Genomic DNA, 19,261 nt, shown 5'->3' with positions numbered 1-19,261 from the left:
CATTTTTTTAAAAAAAAATTAATCCTCGCAATGACACGAGAGCCTGTGGAGTGTGGACCAGACAATCAGTCATTGACATCATAAACGTGGATCTACAGAAATGGAACTCGAAACGCATCAACCACGTTAGCGTCAGCCTCCGAAACCCGATCCCGTTAGTCGCTTCTTCCGATAAGCATGTGTTGCTATCATGGCTTGAATTCCATGATGCTTGGCGCTCCCAGCAACTACGCATACTTACATAGCATCTCTATACAAGAATCCAGCTGGATATTTATCTTCCCACCAACAGATACAGATACGTTTGTTTAGGGTATCAGTCTGGTTGATACCGGACGGCAGCCTAGCTACCCTGGTGTCCTGCTGATAGTGGAACTGAGGAATACCTCACTACCAAACCCTGACTTGATGTGTTCTTAAGACACGCCCGCAGCATCCCCACAGATGTCGCCGTGATCCATGAACACCGCGTCTTGTTAACCTCATACAACGATGTCCACGGGTCTTCTGTGTTTAGTGCTCGTTTTGTGTTGTGTGGCGCACGACGTCGCAGCCAAACCCCTCAGTCCCGAGCAGGTCCGGAAGTTGGAGGAGTTTATACGAAACGTTGTACAGTGTCGTAACGTCCCTGGGATGGGCGTAGCGTTGGTTCGTCATAACGAGACACTGTATACTGGGGGTTTCGGTATCCGCGAGACCAACTCAAGCGATGCTGTCACTGACAAAACGTTGTTCAATCTAGCGTCGCAGTCGAAGGCTTTCACCAGCACCGTGGCAGCTGATGCTGTTGCAAGAGGGAAGATCAAGTGGGACGCACCACTCAGAGAGGTCCTTTGTAAAACATTAATTGTTGATTCCAAATTTATGCATGTGGCTCTGTGTATCTGACATGCATGGCGCATTTGAAAAGCGATTTCATGCGTTTTGGCAGTGCATGTGTCATTTATTCCCCTTAAAGCCTCTTGGATGGTTATATAGAGTAAGTTACTGAGGATCATGGGTTTAATACCTAGAAATATTAGAGGTAAACTGGAATTACCGATCACAGGTTTCTGGTGTACCCAAGGGACGCAACTTTCCACGACTGGGTAACCCATCTCAAGTCAACATTCTAGAAGCACGTCTTAATTCATTTATATGGCAATTTTACTTCTTTTCGATGGGTATGACACATTCACAGGTTTTACGTTACGACAGGTTTTCTTATACCCCACATTCTGTCAGCAATATGTGTAACGGTCCTATTGACAATGCAGGTGCTTGGCCCTAACTTCCGGCTACAGGATGACTTCCGGTCTGAGCAGGCGTCCTTGCGCGACCTGCTGTCACACCGACTTGGGATGCCTTCCTATTGGGGCATCTCTACATCGGTCATGAACCTGACAAGACTACAGATTTTGGAGTACGCTCTCACTGGTAGTAGTAGTGGTAGTAGTAGCAGGAACAGTAGTAGTTGTTGCAGTAATAGAAGTTGGTTGGTTAGTTGGTTGTTTAACGTCACTCAGCAATATTGCAGTTATATGGTGATGGTCTGTAAATAATCGTGTTTGGACCAGACAATTCAGTGATCAACAGCATGCGCATCAATCTACACATTCCGTTAAAAGCCTTTTACGACAAGCATGGGTTACTCTTCACGGCTGAGTAGTAGATGTGTGTGACTGAGTAGCAGCAGTAGCAGTAGCAGTAGCAGCAGTAGCAGTAGCAGCAGTAGCAGCAGTAGTAGCAGTAGCAGTAGCAGTAGCAGTATGGGTAGCAGTAATTACGCCATGAAGTGATTTGCTGTTACAGACATATGAAGGACTTCCCTGTCCAGTACGACTTCCGGGACCGCTACCTCTACAGCAACTACCTGTACGTAGCCGCGGCTGCTGCGGTGGAGACGGCATCGTGCGAGACATGGGAAGACGCCATCCAAAACAGAATATTCAAACCCCTTGGTGAGACCGTGATTACTTACTTGTGCCGTTGACTGCGCGATTTCAAAGTTACTAAGTAACTGTCTCAAACTGTCTCTAAAATAACACTTGACGACATAGTTTTATTAACTCAACCTAAACTCAACCTCCAAACCCCGAAGGACATAACTGTAGTAAGCGCCGAACCATGAGTGGCTGCATCACAATTAAATACAACTGCAGGAATGACATCAAGTCGTGTAAGCACGCGGTTGACGGACGCCGACTGGGACAACATCGCCTACTCCGCCAACATCGTGCACAACAAGGTGGAGCAGTTCGACGAGCCAACGCTGTTACCGTGAGTAGCGAAGTCATGGAACAGTTAAATGCTGTATAGTCCATACTTTCTACCTTACTGCCACATACCCATGGGGAACAAAACAACACTCTCACAATGCAGACACATGGTTCACAGGTGGGTAGAGATGATGACATCCCCACCCACCCAACCACTGCTCCAGTCCCGCTATCATCTTACCCAGCCACCAATCCACGTTCCCCCTTCCATACCCACATCACATCAGTCCGCCCCTTCTTGTCGAAGAGGGATGGTGTTATAACCGAATCCTGAATATATGTAGCCATGCTTACATTATGCCAAACTTGCAGCTGCTGCGGTTGAAAGACGTTGATGTTGATGTATGATATGGTTTCCTAACATGAAGTGTCGTAAAGTCCGTCAGTAGACGTCACACTGGATGTGAGTGAGTGAGGATGCTTTTACTATTTTGGCAACATTCAAGCAATATCGCAGCAGGGAACAACAGAAATTGGCTTCACTCAGTGTACCCAAGTGAGGAATCGAATCCGGGTCTTTGGCGTGAGGAACCAGTGCTTTAACCATTAGCTTACCCCACCGCCCCTCAGGTTGGGTGTACTTCTACAAAACGGCCTTGGCGATCGTCGGTAACCGCAGATCCCATACTCTAGCATTGGCATCCCATAGGCGTAGCGAAGTTGGTTAGTTTAACAGTAAGGTTTTACGCCGTTTAGGCAATACTCCCGAAAGAAAAGGGGCTTAACAAATACCCATGCGGGGAACCAAACCCTAGCCTTCGGCGTGGGGAACGAACGCTTTAACAACTACGCTATCCAACCACCATTGCGCTAGTGAATAGTGATGTTTATAGCTGAATGATGTGTTTTCAGGATCATTCAGGAGATAGCGCCAGCTGCCGGAGTCTACAGTAACGCCCAGGACATGGCAAAGTGGCTTCGCTTTCATCTGAATTCAGGAAAGGTGGGTAGGAATCTCACAGTAGGTTCTACAACGCTGTCCGACATAGGATGGGGCTTGGTTTACTCTGACGATAGGTATACGACCGACGTGAACGAAATTCCTTCCGTTACAATATTAAAGGCAGGAAGTAACATGTCAAGCATTCTCAACGTGAGTGAGTTTAGTTTTACGCCGTATTCAGCAATATTCCAGCTATATGGTGGCGGCCTGTAAATAATCAAGTCTGGACCAGACAGTCCAGCGATGAACTGCATGTGCATTGATCTGCGTAAGTGGGAACCGATGACATGTGTCAACCAAGTCTTATGACAAGCATGGGTCGGTTACCGAAGACCAGTCTAAACCCAGATCTTCACTGGAAACCGACGACATGTGTCAACCAAGTCTTATTACAAGCATGGGTCGGTTACTGAAGAACAACCTAAACCCAGATCTTCACCGGTAGCAACAGTAGTCGTCGAAACGATAGGGGAATTACGGGGGGTTTAGGATTGAAAAGCTCGGGACTGACGGATACCACGGTTGTTGTCGTGTTGTTCATTTACTTACTTTACAGTTTTCATGCACGGAATGATATTGCTTTCTATATTTACACAGTTTAACATTTCTGGATATATGCAAACGGTCAAGAAATCTGTTTTTCATAAAGAAACCATAGGAAAACATATTTATTCCTGAATTCAATTTAAATGGGAGCATGATTCGTTTTACGTGGGCTTTTTCGTAATGTGAGCAGCAAATAGTGATTTTCTAGCTGTATGGTACGTATTAAAAGTACTTTCTTTAACCGGAAACACGGACCCAATGCAATGACTAGCTGAAAATCAACATCAAAACGCAAATCGAAGTAACCAGACATTCAAATGTTCATAAAAATACACTGATACTCTTTTGGAAAGGGGTTCGATCCCCCACATGGATACAATGCGTGAAGTCCATTTCTGATCAGATGTCTTGTTAAGTGTGACGAGACTGAGTGCATTTGTTGATTAAAGACTTGTCTCGCCCAGTTTTAAACAAATCACAACCCGTCGCAGTGTATTTCTCCATATGGTTGTATACGGTGTAACCGGATGTATTTCAGAACGAGCAAGGGCACCAGGTGGTTGATGCCCATGCTTTGCAGGACACCTACCACCCGAACACCGCCAGGTACACCACTTACCTCACGCGGGACACCTTCCCCGTGGACGACCTCATCTACTCCTACGCTATGGGGTGGAGGAACGGCGTGTACAGAGGTCAAGTGGCAAACAAATTGGACTGTTCTTCTCAGGGAATTAAAATACTTCTTTCCTTGATTGCATAATAGTTACCTCGGGCGTAGAATACGTCTTCTTTAACAAACGAATAGCTATCATGTTACATGTCGTGACCAATGCATATGTAGGAACAGGGAAGTGTAGCTGCTCCCAAACACACGAGCTGCAAGGCAGGTATAAATATATGTCAGAGACAGAGAAAAACAGTTTATCCATAAAGCGGATTACACTTCGAGAAAAAAAGGGAAACTAGCTGTAAAAATGATTTGAACTGACCACTACCAGTCACACATAACTCCGGGTGTTCGCTAATGGGTGTTAATAATTGAGAATTTATTTAACACCTCTTTAGGGCCTAGTTGAGTAATTGGGACTCATTTAGGACCTAGTCGAAGTGTTTTGCTAATTGGCGCTAAAGGAACACAGTATATCCTATACTAAACTTAGACTAAACTTATACTAAACTAAACTTAGATTTATTCACTCCGATATCTTGTCCAAAAGAACCCATCCCTGATTATGTCATGTAAAACCTTTAAATTATGCTCGTTTTGTATAGATCTCAATTCAGGACGTTACAATATCTTATCCTGCAGGTTACAAGAAGACTCTTCACATGGCCGCCTACAACGGCTATCAAGGAACGCTAACATTCTTGCCTGAAGTCGGCGTCGGTGTATGGGCTCACCTCTCTGGCGCTGCCAACCACAGAGGCTTCGACGCCAGGAACACCGTCATCATGTTCAGCCTTGACCTCATGCTGGGTAAATCTAACTCCTGAAGATCAGGTGGATCCTCATGACTGATCGACCTGTGTCAGACATGGCTATTCTACAAGCTCAAGTGTACCTGTGAACATACTTGTGGCTTCAAACACAAACACAGGCTAACCCTTAGAGTGAGTGAGTGAGTGAGTTCAGTTTTACGCCGCTGTTAGCAATATTCCAGCAAGGCTACGACGGGGGCGTCAGAAATGGGTTTCATACATTGTGCCAATGTGGGGAACCGAACCTGGGCGAACGCTTTAACCACTGGGCTACCCTACAGCCCCACCAACACTTGGAATTCAGTACCTATTCTTAGATCGTCTCCTCCATTAGATAGTAAATATTCCTCTGGAGATTTCCTCTGGTCATCCGAAATCAGTTTTGTGCAAGTACCCCTTCTTTGGGATGTCTATATGTATTGGAGGGCTAGGCCATCGAGGAATACGTTTCCAAAACCATTTCATTTGTTTGATTGTTATTTCAACCATGTGCCACTTTTTCTTGAAGACAGCAGCTACCCGCATCATCAGTCTCTAGCAACCATGCTTGTCGTAAGAGTCACGGTTGATACATGAATTACCTGAATATTGTCGAGTGTGGCATTACACAGACTACATATATATTAATACTGATGTTATATTCTGAAGGCAATGAGATCTGGTTGAACTCGAGCACGGCCTGCTCCTTCCCGGCGCCGTGGTTGAAGAAGGACGTCGCACCACCGGCCCCTGCCGTCACTGAATATGCACGTCCCAGCGTCGCCATCAACACCACCGAGTATGTTGGCAAATACCACCACCCAGCCTTCGGAACACTGGAGATCTTCCATGACAACGTTGGTGACCATTTGCTTGGTTTCAGGTGAGTGTCATTCTCGACTCTCATCGTTGCTGCTACTCAGTTCCACTCGTCCTTTTCCGTAACCTCCAAGAAGAAATTCGGCTTGTCCCGGAATTACACGAGATGGTCACGATTGAGTTCCAATAAACTCCGGTTCTATTAACGTTTCAGAAATTGTCCTATTTCTTCTTTACAGATACGGAGAGCTCTTGGTCGGATACTTGAAAGCCAAGGGAGGTAATCGGGAGGACTTCATCCAGCACAATACTGGCCCTCTTGCTTCTGTTCCCGTTGATGAAGACCCTGGCGTTTTCAACGTCAAATTCAACAGGAATGTTTCTGGCGACATAGAGAGTGTACAGTTCCACTATTTCGAACCTACGCTGCCACCTGTGTTCACGATCGTGGATATGAAGACAGGAAACAACACAGTGATGTCAGAAAATTGTGCGCAGCCATCCCCTCCACCAGTAACTGGGGCGCCCACTTCCGGATGTGCTCACCACCGGCCTTGCAAGGTGTTAATGCCATTGTTCTTTGTTTACTTGACAGTGTTTTACAATGTGCAGCTTCATATAAACAAAATACTTCTTGACTTATCATGGCAATATATTTAGTAACATTTTGACATTTAAATAAATTTTTATAACACATTGCTTATTTTGATTGAAGGACGGCATATCATGCATGTCTACATGTCATTTGGTCTCCAGTTATGCCTGCATTTCTTGTGTAATTACATCTTCATTCATTAGGGTTTTATGCTATTTTTTATTTCAGGCATGTCATGATATTGGTTTATTGCATAATCAAACTTTATTATTGTCATTATAATCCATTCTAAGAACATGTTTCCTATTTCACGAAACTATGTACATAAGAAATATTGTTGTCATTCATTGTATTCAGTATACTTTATATTTGACATAAATTCTCCCGTTTAATGTTTTTCGTTTCTTTTTTACATGAATTGATGATATCCAAGTGCATCTTATGTAACGGGTAAAAAATCCATGTGGACGATTTATTCATTCCGATACGTCCAAAAGAGTACATCCTTGTTTACATCTTTAAATTATGCTCGTTTTGTATAAATCTCAATTCATGAGAATACAATGAGTAGACAGTGGGGTATAAAAGTTTTTGGTGTGATGATTGCTTTAACTACTGGGCCAAGATTGTTTTAACCAGGGATAATCTACAATCTCTATACAGTCTGGGCTCCCCCATTGTAGTGTTCCTGGGTTAAAATATTGCTGATGCTACATATTGTTTTTTCACACACATGCATATTGGTTGATTTAGTTGTTTAGCTCTGTGTTGCAATGTTACATCAAGACTGGACCAGACAATCCCGTGACTGACAGCACGAGCATCAATCTACATATTTGGCATATGGTGTTATGTGTCAACCAAATCAGCGAGCCTGTCCACTCTATCCCGTTAGTCGTCTCTTACACAAGCATGGGTTGCACAGTTCTAACAGGGATCTTCACATCAGGCTGTAGTGTCAGAAAGATAAATGTAAACTGGCATGTAGGTGATAATTTGTACCTTGGATTGTCACAGGTTTCACATATACATGTCAATTCAGGGGTATTGTTTCACAAAAAACATCTTGTTACAGAATATTTGACATTTATTAAGCCTTCATATAAACATATTTTGATACAATATATAAGTGTATTTACAGCATTCATATTTAACAGCGTGTACATGTTTACATGAAGTCTCTTATACATGATAATGAAACTGATAATCAATGTAGCCAAAAAATATTGCACGTATCAAATATGTGACTGACAATTTGGCAAAACACAGATGCAAGCACTAGCTGGTGAGCAGGTGACAATGTGTGGCAGGGAGCACTACACAAAGATACAGGTGCCTGGAATTTCCCTTCACCACAAATTTACATTTTAGCAACATTTTCAAGAGAATATCTTGTACCGAATGTACTTGACCTTGTTCACCAAGAAGTAACTATGTTGTTATGAAAGCAAGAATCAATGTAGATATGATCTGTTTTTTGAAAGTGACAGTACTTACAAAGACTCATTCAAGATCGGGTATGTATAAGTTCACATGGAGACTTAAGATCATTGTCCGATGAAGGGGAGCTTGTTTTCATTACACAAGAATGTAAACAGTATCAGGCCAAGGATGAAAGAACTTTGGTTGCATTTTCACACCTACCATTCAGGTCATGACCAGAGATGTAGTATTTAACATGAACCTACAATTAAGCCATATATAGTACAGTGACAATGGTCAAGTTTTCCTTTATATTCCTTCATTATATTCCACATTAATAGTCTCAGAACCATGTTTATCCAGTGTAAAATTCGCTTCACTGGAGGCACTCATAAAATATCCATTGTCAAACGTTCACTTACTGTTGAAGGAGCTTCTCAATGGCTTATCATCCATGTGAAGACTAGTAACTGATGGAATACTTCAACGTAAATCAATTGGACCTTCATCCATTAGAATATAATGGTGGGTATTTCTTATGCATGAGTCTGCTGTATGTCCATATAGTTGCTATATATTCAGTGCACAGGACATGCAAACGTGAAATTGTCTGTAACAGACCTGCAGAAAGTCCTCCGCTCCAGACAGACCCAGTAAAAGGTAACCTGGGTTAACACTGGGTTAAACATTCAGAATATTAATCCTCAGCATACTTCCACGATATAATCCAGCTTGGTTAGTCCATCTGGTCTGAACATTCTCCATATCAGTCTACAGTATAATCCCATCACTCCAGACAGACTACGGCGAACTAACCCATCTAGTGTGACCGAGCTATACTGGAGAAGAACTCAAGTACATCATCTATGCTGAAGTCCAGAGTGATCTGCATGTCAGGGTAGCACTTCTTGCTCAGGTCATCGTAGTGCTTGTACTGCTTGATGAACTCATCCTGCATCTCACGCCACACAACCTATGCACAAACAGATCAGCAGACACACTTTTTACAAAATACTTGCTGCTGATACTCCAACAAAATAATTTACATAAGAAGCAATATGTTATTACCAGGTTCACTGTTCAGGGGATATGGTCATTAAATCAAATGAAGTGGGGAAACAATTTACAAAAATTATATCACTGTTTGTTAAGGACTTCACGTGGAACTTCCTTCCTGGTAAAGTAAGTCTTATCAAGAAGTTTGGTAATCAGATGGTCCAGATCAAACACTGAGTGACAAACAGAACTAATGCATATTACACTTTATGGACAACTATATTCTTCGAGGGGAGACAACCTCTGCTAAGGGGAGACAACTACCTCCAGCAGGTGCTCCTCCTCACTGAGCTGCTTCTCCACCTTCTTGTTGAGGTGTTCCAGGTTCTTCTTCACCTTGACAAAAATACAAAAAATACCTGAAAGATGCTTGATTAAGTGTCAAACTTCAAATTAACATTCATCTTCTTACCTGTAAATATTACACGCCTGACTACTACTACTACTACTACTACTAATACATACACTCTTGCCCACAAGAAGGCTGTCCTTCCATTTAAATTTTCAAACACACATATCTGGAAGCAATATTTACTCCATCATCTTAATGATGAAATATATAACCACAACAAAAATAGTTGGAATATGTATTTAAGTATTTAAGTTATAACAGCCACAGCATAGAGTTGTTTGTGGAATGAGATTGGTTTGAAAGAGACTTGCAGACCAATTTCCAGAACCACTGACCTCCTTCCCAGGGTACTCCTTGATGACTTTACGCAGTTCCTGTTTGCTAAAGGCCAGCTGGAAGCCCACCTCCTCTGGCTTCACACCGCTGGCCACACGTTTCTCAACACCCTCGAAGAAGATCTGCAAAGACAGTAAAGGCTAGACTACTGCAATAATCTGCAGTTATGTACATTAGTATAGACATGACCTTGGATCAGCATGTGTTTTCTGCACCAAGAACCTTTGACCAGCTGTAAGTAATTGTTGACATTTAGTGGGGGAAGGGCACAAAAATCAAAGGACAACAGTCCATTTCATCAGCTGAAATTATAAAGAAACATGAAACAAGCATCAACTGTTACAGAATACGCATAACCTATGTTCATGTCTCCATGTCCAGATGAATACACAGAGATACTATTGAAACAAGCAAGAACCAGCGGGTTTCAGTTGAATTGCTGAAATGGCTATCCTTCATAAACCCAAATTCATCTCCAAACCTCAGTGAATATCAGTAATAAAAAATTATACTCTTATATTTGTAACAAGCAGCCAGCCTCATGAACTTTCTTGTTTAAGATGATGTGTAGGCATGTGGGGATTCTTTGGCTGATGGCTGAACTGACCATGAGACTACCTCAGGATATTGTGGATTCTTGAAGGTGTGTTATTGTCATGACTGTGTCACTATCAAAGCACAGGAGATATGACATTATATTTTACCTAAGACTGCATGTAAGTGACTGTGTAATGTTGGACACTCACGTGTAGTTTCTCCAGTGGGCGCCCCAGCAGTGTGGTGGTATACGTCCGAAGGTTGTCCCAGTATCGCTGCTTGGCATCCTTCCGCTCATTCTCCAGACAAGACAGCTTCAGCTGGGACAAGATGGCTGCAGGGACAGGAAGAACATCAACTTGTTGTCACAGACACAATTGTGTGGCCATCACCTGAGACACACTATAGAGACAGTCAAACATATATTGGTAGTTACCATATAACATTCCAGCTTTCACACACATCATCACTTCACTGTTGTGTTAATAAATTTATTAACATGACTGAAAGGTACTGCAAATAACAAAAACATCTCTACAATATGATTAAAAGTAAATCAAATCTGCCATACTTACAATACATTCTGTGGAAGTTTTCTGGAAAATAAAAACAAATGGTGAATGAAAACATTTTATAACAAAATAAATGCAATTCACATAAATAACACAGAACTCTCAAAGATCTTTCCTTTAACTATGGTAACAATTTCGAATTTCAACGTGACCTGAGCCGTGATAGAAAGAGAGGCATCCAGGTCCACAGGCAATATACTGAGCATGTTGTGGGTATGTCTAGTATATCCAGGTGAGAGGACACCTACCCATCATGACAACTTCCCTGGGGTTCTTCTGTTGTTCTGTTGCCACTCTGACGATCTGCTCAAATATAACCTGCACCAGTTTAGCATATGCCTTCTCCAGATCTGCATGGCGATCTGAGCCCTTGAAGATTCGCTCAGCCAGGTTGGCAAAATCCTGCAACAATGTAGTAAACTCAGGTCTTCATGTTTGACAAAATGCCACAAGATAACAGAATGTCTTTGTGTCTTCCTCATTTTCTTTGGAACTGTGACATGACATGATCAAAATGAAATGCATTCTCTTTTAGCAGTGCCCAAATTTAACCCACCCACCCATTATTTGAGTAAAGCACTGCATTCAATAGTAATAAACGTAGTTCATGGACGCCAGTAAATTGTTGGGTTTCATTATCATTATGTGCCATGTCATCAGGGTTTGACATTTAACCAGGCAGGTCACAGAATGAACCAGACTCCCCACTTTGTCAGGATAAGTGACAAACCTGTCATATTCCAACTTCAGGCTTCTGACAAATCAGTGTTTCTGAGAATGAACTCATCTAGAACTCTCTGCATGCTTCCCTGCCTGGCCTTGAAGACCTACCTCAAAGTTATGAACGAAGCTGATGATCCCACATCTGTTCTTCTTGGACACTTTTGTCTCCTCCACTCCCCGAATCTGGACTTGCTGAAAACCCCAAAACACAACATATGCAGTCAAAATGGTCAGTCTCTCTAAAGAGTCAACCTGTTTAAACTTCATGTGGTCTGTTTAATATTTTATAGGATATTCACATATATTCAGATTCTGTCATCATCCTATCCCTATGATCTGCTGACAAATGGTTCAGGCATCAAACAGGGACAAGAAATCACCAATCAACAATTACAAACTTGATGGCTGGAGATACAACTGATTAAATAATTTAAGCCTAACTTTCACTTACAATGTACTTGTCAAAGTTGCGCTTGACTTTGACAAGGCAGTTGCCGAATGTCTTGCTGAGGAAGGACCCCATGTCCTGTGAGTGGTTGACGTGGGCGCTCAGTTTCACCAGCATGTACATAGAGTTCCTGTAGTCATAGGACAGGTGGGTGAGTGAGTCAGTGAGGTGAGTGCGTGAACACCTCATCACCGGGTCAAGAGTCAGTTTCTAGGAAATCATCAATGCAACCAAAAACGATAATGTGAACACAAATACACATGTTTAGATGAATCTAAAACAGAGCGTGTCCAGTGAGCACTTACAGTCCATCCCTCTGGTCAGCGAAGACGAAGAAGTTGTCAAGGTCTGTCTCCAGAGTGGGGAACAGGGCAGCCATCATGCTTCTACAACAGCACATGTCACAGAAATAACAGCTGCAGAATGGTAATATAATACAATTAAAAGGTATTGTCATTCCTAGGCTTGATTTAAGAAATATTAACCTACTTCCACCAAGTGTAACCAAAGATAAAAGCACCAGCCACATTCGAGTTGCACTGCTTTTATTGCAATATGTAATGAAAGAAATTTGCTGTTGTATTTAGCTGTTTAATTCACAAGTTTGCCAACACAAAAATTTACTTGCACCCGGTGCAAGTTAAATAACTAGGTTGCACTTAGTCGATAAACATCATGTGTTGGCCAATTTCCGGGTGTTATTGAGTATTTGAAGCACGGGAATGCATTTGGAACCGACGGCGTCAGCCGGAGGTTTCAAATGAAATATTCCCGTGCTTCAAATACTCAATAACACCCGGAAATTGGCCAACACATGATGTTTATCGACATTATAAACAAAAAAGTAAACCAAAGACGTTTTACTGTCTGCACTCGTTTACATCGAGCAGGGGTACAGCAGTAAAGTGTCATCAGCTGGCCATATCAGCTGGTTCCCATGGTAGCATCTGGAATTGCTCATTTGTGACGTCATTCTAACTTTACGTCACAATATGATTTGAATTACGTCACCACTGTTGATGACACAACAAAACAATTGTTTGCGTGTCAATGTGCAGTGAATAGTCTTGCAGTTTCCGGGAATCTAATACCATTTGATCATGTTTTTCAACCAATCAGATTACAGAACACAGTAACTTTTGGTTTACAATAGGTTGTAATATTGGGTTACACCAGTGAAAATAACAAAGCATTAAACCGAGCCCTGCATTCCATGAAGGAACTTCAGATACCTGTTATGAATACAGTGTTAGAGCGGATTGGTCAACTTACTATATGCTGTCAAATAGGTTCCAGTCATGTATATTTAGAGAATGACAGACAGTTTGGAACTCTTATAAGAATTATTGGAAATGTCAGTATTTTAGTGTGCAGGCAGACACTGGAACAAGGATTGCAGCTCAGATATAGTCCCTGCCCCATGAACTCATTTACATACTATTTTTATTTTTTTATCACTTTATTTCTTTTTGTTCTGGGTACAGCATTGACAAGTCAGCATGTCTGTGTATACACAATTAGAAACAAACCAAATTTACGAAACTATTATTGTGTAAATAGATTATGGCAAGACGACCAGAATGTCAGAAAAGAGTCATATTTGCACTGGGAGTATGCATCAAATTTATGCAATTGGCAATTGTAATTCAATATTGGTTTCAAACCAGTGAGAGAAGGTACAATGTTTGCTACCTTTCTAGAATATATGTATTCTTTAGTTAATATGAATATGAAATTCAGTACGTCATTTCTTATCTCTTTAAGTCCGGGAATAATGGTCTCATTGTTTGATTTCAACTGGGTGTCTGTTTCATTCTCAATCCATTCTAGTAGATCTTGCCACAACTTTTTGACATGTTTACATTTATATAATAAATGAATGATCGATTCTATGTCAGCGTCACAAAAAGTACAAAGTGGTGATTCTATTAGTTTGTATTTATTTAAATTTTTATTTGTTGCAAGAATCCTGTGTAAAATACGGTATTGAAGCCATCTGGATCTAGAACTATACGAAGCTCGTAATGGTATAAAATTGTATGTTTTCCATAGACTAGGTGTGATAACTATGTTCAGCTCTTTTTCCCACTTACTTTGATAAACCAGTTTTTTGTTTATAGTATCTTTGTGAAGAAGCATGTTGTAAAATATGCTACATCCTTTCTTAGCTTTGAATAGTATTCCAGAATTAGGGGGGAATAAAAGGTAAGTCCTTTTGAATATTAAATTGGAACAAACTCTATTTCGATTATGATTTTAGAGAAGATAATAACCCTGTATATTCTAGGAAATTTGTTTTAACCCCATACAGTTCTACGAATTCTTTATAAGAAAGAAATGTATTGTCATCTTTTAAGAGATCATTTACAAATTTTATGGTTGATTTTAGGTAGTGATCATATACTACTGGTTTTCATTTACTATTTTGATATCAAATTTACAAGATTATTCTATCACCACCACTATCTAAAGTATGACAATACTATCCACATTATACAACTGTCATTTAATACCACCATCCATTAAATGATAACACTATCCATCATATGATACCACAATCCAGTATGTGGTACCACTATCCATTATATGATAACAATATCATTACATAACACCATCCATTATAAGATACTACTATCCATTAATGATAACACAATTCATTATACACCACTATCCATTATGTGATAACACTATCCATCATAAAAGAATGCACTAAATATAACCCTGTTGATTATACGATACCACTATCCATATATAAAACTATCCTTTAAATGAAACCACTATCCATGAAATGATAACCCTATCCATTATATCACACTTTTCATTATATGATAACACTATCCATCATATGATAATAACCATAACAAGATAAACTAGTTACCTCACAGCATCATTGATCTGCCTCCTGGAAATAGAAAAGGGTCTGTGTACATTCTGATCACAGAGAATTGTTATCTTCATTATCACATGGGTGTGATGGTTCCTCATATTGTCAATCTCTTTTACGTTACACAAACAAAACTTCTGCATTAAACACTCAGAATATGGATTGTTAACTCCATTTTAAACATTAAACAGCCCTTTTTAATACAAAGTGATTGATCATCACATAAATAAACATCACCTGATTTATTAAAATTACTTGGATGACATCCTCAACCATACTATCTACAAGTGAATCCATATGCTATCACATTCTTAGTTTACCTTCTCTCCTCACCAATCAGCGTGAGGCAATTTATCCCTCCAAGTACTGCGTAAGATTAACAAAAGCTAGTCCAGTACAGTCATAACAATATAGTTCAATAAACAAAATCCTGCTGTTCAAAGCAAATCTCAAAAGCAAAAAACTATAAAGGAAATTCAACAATCTGACAATGAGAATCAACTGATACTAAAAGGGTAAGGCAATGTGTAGTGGATAAATGCTAGGTAGGAATGGAAAAAGCAAATAAAAAATAATAAAAAGAGAAAACAGCAAAGGGAATAACAATCAACAAATCCTGATAAAAAGCAATTCCTCCAAGTTTCATAGCAACTATGGAGCGATAAAAAAAAAAAAAAGCATCATCAGCACAGCGTTGGAAGTGTGGTGAACAAAGAATAAAGATGTATCACCAACATGCACCAGATGTCACATTGTAAGAAACCCATAAAGTATAATAGTGATAGCCCCCAACACACAAGGCAGACATGAAGCATTACAGGCCCCGAGGCCTTGCATAAAAACCAATCAAGTTTTCATGGGTAGCCACAGCACACCTTTACACTTATTATATGTCTGTACAGGCTTTATACAACAGATAAGGTAACCATATCACATGTGTCTGTGTGCCCAGTACAAACCATATTTTTTAAACAAGTGGGCAAGTGTTCATGGTTTAGTGTTTGTACAAACTGGAGCAGGTTTTACAGATGACAATGTCCTTGAAATGGCGAAGTACATGAAACTGTGCTCATACAATTCAATGCTCATGCACACTATACACACATCAAATCACAGACCAGACACAGGTCCTCAATTCTTTGCAAAAATTAAAGATATTTTCATTGAGATAAACCCCTGATTATGTTTACAAATACATGCAATGGTAGGGAAGCTATTGGCAAAGCAGGCGGGTAGGGTACTCATAGTGTATAGGACTGTGAAGCATTTTAAGTTGGGGGCCATCTCACGTTTTATGTTTTTTAACAAGTCAGCCTGTGAGAAGAAATGTCCACAACACCAGGCACTACATAGTGTGTCATGAACATCATTAATGGTCATGCATTAGTATTATCAGAGGCCAGACATTACACTTATCGCAGACACAAAGACATATATAACATTGCAAGTCAGCAGTATGATGAAGATGGAATGACGACTTCAGACTCAGCATCCAAGTACAAGCAGATCCATGGGCAGGTGCGATCCACATTCTTAATCTCGATCCAGGTGTCAGTTTTTAAATAAGGGTGTATTCAGTGTAAATAAGGGTGTATTCAGTGTAAATAAGGGTGTATTCAGTGTATGAAATAAGCCAGCCAGACATCAGGGCTGGTGACTTAAAAAGTGTTACCAGCCCAAAATGGATTTAAGATGACCACACAAGATTTGAAGAATTTAATCAGATGTATGGAACATCTAAATTTTTCATCAGACCATTGGGCTTGTTAGCTGGAAATTTAGACCATCTGTTGGAAATCTTGACCACCTTGGACGGTTGGATTGGCCTTATTTCACATACTGGTGCACTGAAGTCTTGGGGCATGGAACAAGAGTATCAGCATTCAGGACTCGACATGAAAAATATCATGTAAATCCAAACAAAAAGCCAGGTCATATTCGATTTGCTGCTCATTGCAATAGGACATACAATCTCCAATTTAGCAAACTATGATACCACTAGACTTGAGACTCTCTAGACATAAAATCAGTGAGAATTTGGACATCAAATCACTTGTTATTTTAAAACGAAAATTCTTCTTTGATTTATTTATAGAAATAGATTACACTTTCAAACAATTCTTGAAATTCATGTCTACTTTCTGGTGTCCCATGCAAATTTCTTCATCCATTTAAAAGGCTTAACCTAGTTCAAAACTATCTACATTAAGTGAGTTCCTGTTCAGTTTACTAAGTCTGTTCCGCTGCCCAGCAAGGAGTATAAAGGTGGGTTGGGAAGATGGGTCTGACCACCCTGTATCTGCAAACGTGAGACATAGTTGCTATGATGCATGGACAGATTTGTGTATCTCCACAACTGTTGAAGTGGAATCCAAAATACAGAAGCGAAAAATAAAAGAAAGCTTGCAAAAACCTCATAACTGTGCACAGTTTCATACAGAATATGTGCTGCAGAAATCTCGGTAGGTTTGGGTTGCATGTTTCTAATCCACCAAGAAAGCAAATGGAGGACAAACTGTAACCATGGTAACCACATGGGCTGACAACACAGTACTTACAATTGCGATGTGGATCGTTTCTGCAGCAAACCTTCCCCTAGATTCTCCATAAAGTAATCCCTAAAAAGAATCACCACGTTCCCTTATTACAGTGCGACAACCACGACCTTGACCTTGGATGACCTGAACTGTCTCACAGTGTGACCAACATCTAGTTTCAGTATGATTGTGATAACGTGTAACAATGTTAAATGATGTTATTGTTTATGATAGCAACAATCAAGGATTACAGAGTAGTGACACCAAGTGGTTTACTGAAGACGATAAGCAGAGTGGGGAACATCACTTTCCTTAACTACCTTAACATATATATGTCAAGTTGGCCGTTACGTTTATTCTTGCTTAGTTTAGGGAGTGCCAAACACTAATTAGTAAAATAGAAGAAAAATACATCAAGGTAACAAATTTTGTTTCTGACTGAAATAACAGGGATTGCTTTGACAATAAAAATATTTTAGATGTATAACATATCAAAGTACCAAAATTCAGGCAGAAATTTTTAAAAGTGATTTTTATTATTGAAAAGAGCCTTTCATATCTACTGTTTTTCTCCTTTCTGCAAGAACCAAAAAATATTCATGAGCATAATCTCTAAACGAAGCACATTCATTTGTTCCATGATGATCCTTGTGAAGTTCTCCCAACATGGTGCCACTGTACTCACAGAACTCAGATCAATCATGAGCATCCAAATAAACCAAGTGTAATACTCGTAGCTACATAAGTCTCGGACACTTTAAGATGCTGATTGATATGAATCCTTATGTTAATAATGGTTAACAGAACAACACATTTCAAGAGTAGTTCGGAAAGGACACCTATTCCAAACTAGTCTTACACTATAATGATTATAAACATGAAATTAATATTTATCAGAGATGTCCATGATGTTAAAGAAGACAGAGAAAATACATCACAAGATTGCTATGGTCAGTCAGATTATGAAAGCATTTCGTGAGTAACATAATCTCTAGAAAACATTAAAGCTGCTCTATGGCTTGCATGCATGAATAGTAAGAAGAATGATCATTCATGCATCACATAATGCATTATCAATGCCAATAACTGGCATACAACTAAAATAGTTCAACACTAGTCATGCATACTGATTTTCATGCACCCGTCAAATGAATGCCCTTCGCATCTTATCTATTACTTGTTTACCCATGTTAGTTCAAGAAATACAGTTGTGACAGTACTCATGCTGTCTTAGAAGTAACATTACCCTAACAACTAGCCAAATGAATAAACTTAACTTTGATGGGGTGTCTTCACAACTAGTTACAGATGTGAAATAGTTATGGACTTCAAGTGAATTTATCCAGACTTCTGTGTTAACATTTTATTTAACCAAAATGGTTTTCACAGGATGGAATTCCAAGTTATTCCAGGTCAATATGTTTGAAAATATAGCCATTTCTACATCCCTGGAATAGTGATTTGTAAGCTCCAGACAGCCTGGAGACCATCTGCAATTACTGCCATTTCAACTATGCATGCCTTGAGTCACAAAAACTTGATAACAAGGAACCGAGGAGTTAAATGCTTAAAGGCATAAAAATTCATTGTCAACGTTAGGATTTTGTAATAACATGCATATACTGCATTCTGCAAACTGAGATTTTAAAGAGAAATTATGCTGTAGTGAATATATGTTACTGATTCTTTAAACATTTCTTCAGGTTTACTTTCTAAAACATGTTTCGCCTATTTCAGCCAAAACTAACATTTACAAGATCAAAATGAGCTCA

At 40.0% G+C, this 19,261-nt stretch overlaps 2 protein-coding genes across 3 annotated transcripts in view; one reads left to right on the top strand and one right to left on the bottom strand.

Moving 5' to 3' along the window:
- Nucleotides 1-492: 492 nt before the first annotated feature.
- LOC137271919 (uncharacterized) lies at nt 493-8,701 on the top strand. Its single transcript, XM_067804302.1, has 10 exons — nt 493-828; nt 1,257-1,402; nt 1,792-1,940; nt 2,142-2,259; nt 3,111-3,201; nt 4,286-4,442; nt 5,060-5,227; nt 5,878-6,091; nt 6,267-6,540; nt 8,627-8,701. Exons 1-10 carry the CDS (start codon nt 493-495, stop codon nt 8,699-8,701), a joined length of 1,728 nt encoding a protein of 575 aa, XP_067660403.1.
- The window catches only part of LOC137274014 (exocyst complex component 1-like), a 29,930-nt gene continuing 18,360 nt past the window's right edge, over nt 7,692-19,261 (bottom strand). The window contains exons 16-26 of one of the 2 annotated variants that reach the window (XM_067806964.1): nt 17,511-17,570; nt 14,947-14,970; nt 12,374-12,454; nt 12,072-12,198; nt 11,729-11,812; nt 11,146-11,299; nt 10,901-10,921; nt 10,535-10,659; nt 9,788-9,910; nt 9,365-9,436; nt 7,692-9,017 (exon numbers count right to left, since the gene is read on the bottom strand). In XM_067806964.1, coding sequence (XP_067663065.1) covers nt 8,865-9,017; nt 9,365-9,436; nt 9,788-9,910; nt 10,535-10,659; nt 10,901-10,921; nt 11,146-11,299; nt 11,729-11,812; nt 12,072-12,198; nt 12,374-12,454; nt 14,947-14,970; nt 17,511-17,570 — 1,024 coding nt within the window. In that variant the 3' untranslated portion in view covers nt 7,692-8,864. The remainder of the gene's footprint in view (nt 9,018-9,364; nt 9,437-9,787; nt 9,911-10,534; nt 10,660-10,900; nt 10,922-11,145; nt 11,300-11,728; nt 11,813-12,071; nt 12,199-12,373; nt 12,455-14,946; nt 14,971-17,510; nt 17,571-19,261) is intronic. The other variant, XM_067806965.1, reaches the window with a different exon arrangement.

The sequence above is a fragment of the Haliotis asinina genome, chromosome 2 (genome assembly GCF_037392515.1).
Source record: "Haliotis asinina isolate JCU_RB_2024 chromosome 2, JCU_Hal_asi_v2, whole genome shotgun sequence".
Classification (NCBI taxonomy): Eukaryota; Metazoa; Mollusca; class Gastropoda; order Lepetellida; family Haliotidae; genus Haliotis; species Haliotis asinina.
This window is presented reverse-complemented; position numbering and strand designations above follow the sequence as displayed.